The following is a 5860-nucleotide window of genomic DNA, read 5'->3' on the forward strand; positions in this document are numbered from 1 at the left end:
CTCCACCTCCTGGATTCAAGCAATTCTCCTGCCTTAGCCTCCCGAGTAGCTGGGATTACAGGCGCACACCACCATGCCCAGCTGATTTTTGTATTTTTAGTAGAGATGAGGTTTCACCATGTTGGCCAGGATGGTCTCGAACTCCTGACCTCAAGTTATTGCCCACCTCAGCCTCCCAAAATGCTGGGATTACAGGATGAGTCACTGCACCCGGCCTAACTACTTTTTCTTTCATTCAAGCAGCCAATATTGATTGCTCTTTGCTGGGTGCCAGACTCCATGCCTGGGGCTAGGGACAGGGCAGCAAACAGGATACCTGGTCCCACCTTCACACAGCTACAGGGTTGAGGGAAGGGTCAGACAGGAGCATTTGTAGACTGGGGAAGCCCGAGTCTCAATCCTGCCTGCAGTTCCAACAGGATGGATTCCTGGTGCTGGAAGGATTCTTGTCTGCAGAAGAGTGTGTGGCCATGCAACAGAGGATTGGCGAGATAGTGGCTGAAATGGATGTTCCTCTCCACTGCCGCACAGAATTCTCCACCCAGGAAGAGGAGCAGCTTCGAGCCCAGGTACGTGTCTGAGGCACATGAGGATGGGATGTGGCCTTTGAGGGAGGGATTGGTCCCCGGCCAGAGCAGCAGCGTGGAAGGGAGAATCCGAAGGCGCCAGGGTGTCAGGCAAGCCCCTTACACACCTTTCCCTCACTTCTCACTGGGAAGTTATGTTATCAAGTAGGCTTTATAGTCCTTTTTTTTTCTTTTCCTTTTTTCTTTTTTTTTAAAACCGAGTCTCACTCTGTTGTCCAGGCTGGAGTTCAGTGGCACGATCTCAGCTCACTGCAACCTCTACCTCCTGGGTTCAAGTGATTCTCCTGCCTCAGCCTCCTGAGTAGCTGGGATTACAGGCATGTGCCACCAGGCCTGGCTAATTTTTGTATTTTTGCTAGAGACAGGGTTTCATCATGTTGGTCAGGCTGGTCTCGAACTTCCGACCTCAGGTGATCCACCCACCTCGGTCTCCCAAAGCACTGAGATTACAGGCTATTATCCCATTAGACAGGTGGAGAAAATGAGGTTCAGATCACTTGCCCCAAGACACACAGTTAGTAGTGGACAGAGTCAGGATTTCAACCCAGATCTGTCTGATACCAAGTCCCTGCTGTTCCCAGCTTAGGTTTACTTCCTGTTCTCCGGTCACCGAAGGCCACTTTGTGGCCAGCCACCTGGAATGAGCCCAGTGGTCTGGATGACCCCCACCTATGTAACTGTTATCCGCCATGAGACTAGGAACTCAGATTTTCTCCCCCCAATGACCAAATAGGTCACATGATAGGGCCCAGTACAGTTTGCAATGGGGCAAATTGAAGACTCTGGGGTCTCCCACAGGGTTCTCTTGACCCTTCCTACTTGGAATTTATTATGAGCCTGCTTGGGCCTGGGCCAGGCCAGATCCTGGCACTCACGCTGAGTAGCACCTGCCATCTGGTGGGCATAAGCACAACTACAACAGCCGGAAGCCATCCCAGGGAATGGGGAGAATGGGGTCTTGAGAAGGAGAAAGAACCGGTTAAGGAATGACAGTTTCGGCCGGGCGCGGTGGCTCAAGCCTGTAATCCCAGCACTTTGGGAGGCCGAGACGGGCGGATCACGAGGTCAGGAGATCGAGACCATCCTGGCTAATATGGTGAAACCCCGTCTCTACTAAAAAATACAAAAAAACTAGCCGGGCGACGAGGCGGGCGCCTGTAGTCCCAGCTACTGGGGAGGCTGAGACAGGAGAATGGCGTGAACCCGGGAGGCGGAGCTTGCAGTGAGCTGAGATCCGGCCACTGCGCCCCAGCCTGGCTGGCAGAGCAAGACTCCGTCTCAAAAAAAAAAAAAAAAAAAGGAATGACAGTTTCCTCCAAAAAGCTGGTCTCATTGCTGTACAGCTGCCTTCCGTTCGGGGGGATACTGGGGGAAGCAGAGACAGGTCCTGCAGCCAGAGACAGGCAGGTCACTCAAGGGTTCCTAGTAGTAAGAAGGGCCAAATCCTGTGCCCTCCAAACTGCCTTCAGAGGCTAACGGGTTATGGGTTGGGAAGAACATGAGAATAAAGCTGATATATTGGCTGGGCGCAGTGACTCACACCTGTAATCCCAGCGCTTTGGGAGGCTGAGGCGGGCGGATCACCTGAGGTCAGGAGTTTGAAACCAGCCTGGGCAACATGGTGAAACCCTGTTTCTACTAAAAACATAAAAATTAGCCGGGCCTAGTGGTGAGTGCCTGTAATCCCAGCTACTTGGGAGGAGAATCGCTTGAACCCAGGAAGCAGAGGTTGCAGTGGGCTGAGATCATGTCACTGCACTCCAACCTGGGCAACAGAGCAAGACTCCTGTCTCAAAAAAAAAAAAAAAAAAAAGCTGATATATCTTGGTTTAAAATATGTGCAAAGAAAAGAGATTGGCATGGTGCCCAGCACTCAGTAACATCCTCAATATTCACTCTTGATACTGTGAGGAAAAAAAAGATCAGTGGGCGTCCTGTCTCATTCTCTTGGGTTACCTCCAGCTTTCCTTGTCTGAGCTATTTTACAACACTGTAAGTTGGATAAAACTGATAATAATGCACATGATACTTGTCCAAGTAGGGGGGTCAGTGCTACTCTGTTCCAGTCACGTTACCGTGAACTGGGTCCTGGGGAATGCAATTATTGCCCTGAGGATAGAACAGTTGGGCAGCTGGGTTTGGTGGCTCATGCCTGTAATCCCAGCACTTTGGGAGGCCAAGGAGGGAGGATTGCATGAGCCGAGGAGTTCGAAACTAGCCTGATCAACAAAGTGAGACCTCTGCCTCTACAAAAAAGTTTTTAAAAATTAGCTGGGCATGGTGGTATATGCCTGTGGTCCGAGCTACATGGGAGGCTGAGGCAGAAGGATCATTTGGGGTCAGGAGGTTGAGGCTGCAATGAGCTATGATCATGCCACTGCACTCCAGTCTGGGTGGGTGATAGAGACCCTGTCCCTGTCTCAGAAAAAAAAAAAAAAAAAAAAACAGTTTGCGGCTATCTCTAAATTAATTTCAAGGGCCGGGAATGGTGGCTTACACCTGTAATCCCAGCACTTTGGGAGGCTGAGACAGGCAGATTGCTGGAGGTCAAGAGTTTGAGACTAGCCTAGGGAACATGATGAAACCCGGTCTCTACCAAAAATACAAAAATTAACTGGGCGTCGTGGTAGGCGCCAGTGGTCCCAGCTACTTGGATGGCTGAGGCAGGAGAATCGCCTGAACCCTGGAGGGAGAGGTTACAGTGAGCTGAGATCACGCCATTCACTCCAGCCTGGGTGACAGAGCAAGATTCTATCTAAAAAAAAAAAAAAAAAAAAATTTGTTTCAGCATTCCTTAGTATCTACATACGTGTGTGTAATTCTTGGAATTCTCCTTTGAACCAATTGTAACATCTTACTGGTTCCCTTGTGAAATAACGAATTCAGTAAAATCATTGAGATATGCTTAGCATCATTACCTTTAATATTTTTGCTGTCCAGGCATGGTGGCTCAAGCCTATAATCCCAGCACTTTGCGAGGCCAAGCCAGCAGGCAAATCGCTTGAGCTCAGGAGTTTGAGACCCGCCTGGGCAACATGGTGAAACTCTGTCTCTACAAAAAATACAAAAAAAAAAAAAAAAAGCTGGGCACAGTGGCTCACGCCTGTAATCCCAGCACTTTGGGAGGCCGAGGTGGGTGGATCACTTGAGGTCAGGAGTTTGAGACCAGGCTGGCCAGCATGGTGAAACCCCATCTCTACCAAAAATATAAAAAATTAGCCAGGTGTGGTGGTGCATGCCTGTGGTCCTAGCTACTCAGGAGGCTGGGGCAGGAGACTCACTTGAACCCAGGAGGCGTAAGTTGCAGTGAGCCGAGATCGTGCCACTGCACTTCAGCCTGGGGTGACAGAGTGAGACTCCGTTTAAAAAAAAAAAAATTAGTCATGGCCCGGCATGGTGGCTCATACCTGTAATCCCAGCACTTTGGGAGGCCACGGCAGGCAGATTACTTGAGCCCAGGAGTTCAACACCAACCTGAGCAACATGGCGAAACCCCATCCCTACCAAAAATGCAAGAAAATTAGTTGAAAGTGGTGGTGCGCGCCTGTAATCTCAGCTACTTGGGAGGCTGAGACAGGAGGATCACTTGAACCCAGGAGATGGAGGTTGCGGTGAGCCGAGATTGCGCCACTGGACTCCAGCCTGGGTGACAGAGTGAAACCCTGTCTCAAAAAACAAACAAACAAAAAAAATTAGGCATGGTGGTGTGAACCTGTAGTTCTAGCTACTTGGGAGGCTGATGTAGAAGCATCACCTGAACTCAGGAAGTCAAAGCTACAGTGAACCGTGATCTCAATGCACGACTGCACTCCAGCCTGGACAATAGAACAAGACCCTGTCTCTCTCTAAAAAAAAAAAAAAAAAAAAGCCTGGCGCAGTGGCTCACGCCTGTAATCCCAGCACTTTGGGAGGCCGAGGTGGGCGGATCACCTGAGGTCGGGAGTTCAAGACCAGCCTGACCAACATGGACGTTGCAGTGAGCCAAGATCGCGCTAATGCATTCCAGCCTGGGCAATTAAGAGTGAACCTCTGTCTCAAAAACAAACAAACAAACAAACAAAGCACCTTGGCTGGGCACAGTGGCTCACACCTGTAATCCCAGCACTGTGGGAGGCCGAGGTAGGCAGATCACGAGGTCAGGAGATTGAGATCATCCTGGCTAACACAGTGAAACCCCGTCTCTACTAAAAAAATACAAAAAATTGGCCGGGCGCGGTGGCTCAAGCCCGTAATCCCAGCACTTTGGGAGGCCGAGACGGGCGGATCACGAGGTCAGGAGATCGAGACCATCCTGGCTAACATAGTGAAACCCCGTCTCTACTAAAAACTACAAAAAACTAGCCGGGCGAGGTGGCGGCGCCTGTAGTCCCAGCTACTTGGGAGGCTGAGGCAGGAGAATGGCGTGAACCCGGGAGGGGGAGCTTGCAGTGAGCCGAGATCATGCCACTGCCCTCCAGCCTGGGCAACATAGTGAGACTCCGTCTCAAAAAAAAAAAATACAAAAAATTAGCTGGGCATAGTGGCGGCTGCCTGTAGTCCCTGCTACTCCAGAGGCTGAGGCAAGAGAATGGCGTGAATCCGGGAGGCAGAGCTTGCAGTGAGCCGAGATCGCGCAACAGCACTCCAGCCTGGGCAACAGAGCGAGACTCTGTCTCAAAAAAGAAAAAAAAAAGGCACCTCAATTTCCTCTTCTATAAAATTGGGATTATAGCAGACCCTACCTCTTTGAAAACCCAAAGCTCAGTGAGATAACATACGTACAGGCATGTCTCGGAGATATTTCAGGTTTGGTTCCAGACCACTGCAATGGAGCCAGAATTTTTTTGTTTTGTTTGTTGTGAGATGGATTCTCACTCCTGTCATGCGGGCTGGAGTGCAGTGGCATGATCTCGGCTCACTGCAACCTCCACCTCCCGAATTCAGGCAATTCTTCTTCCTCAGCCTTCCAAGTAGCTGGGATTACAGGCGTTTGCCCACACGCCCTGCTAATTTTTGTATTTTTAGTAGAGATGTGGTTTTGTCATGTTGGCCAGGCTGGTCTCGAACTCCTGACCTCAGGTGATCCACCCGCCTTGGCCTCCCAAAGTGCTGGGATTACAAGCCTGAGCCACGGCACCCAGCCTAGAGCCAGGATTTAAACCCAAGGATTTCAGCTCCAGAATCTGTGTCCTAACTGCTATAAGATTCAGCCTCTGGCTGAAACCTTCAAGAATTGAGGAGGTCAGTTTTTTCCCTCCCTCCCTTCCTTCCTTTTTTTTTTTTTTTTTTTTTTT

General features: G+C 50.2%; 1 protein-coding gene across 11 annotated transcripts in view; it reads left to right on the forward strand.

The window, feature by feature from the left end:
• PHYHD1 (phytanoyl-CoA dioxygenase domain containing 1) overlaps window positions 1-5860 on the forward strand; it is a 22353-nt gene that overhangs the window by 5742 nt on the left and 10751 nt on the right. For all 11 annotated transcript variants that reach the window (XM_017848355.1, XM_017848363.1, XM_017848361.1 and 8 more), the window contains one exon: window positions 411-569. In XM_017848355.1, coding sequence (XP_017703844.1) covers window positions 411-569 — 159 coding nt within the window. The remainder of the gene's footprint in view (window positions 1-410; window positions 570-5860) is intronic.

This window comes from Rhinopithecus bieti, unplaced genomic scaffold (genome assembly GCF_001698545.2).
Source record: "Rhinopithecus bieti isolate Rb0 unplaced genomic scaffold, ASM169854v2 scaffold_29388, whole genome shotgun sequence".
NCBI classification, from domain to species: domain Eukaryota; kingdom Metazoa; phylum Chordata; class Mammalia; order Primates; family Cercopithecidae; genus Rhinopithecus; species Rhinopithecus bieti.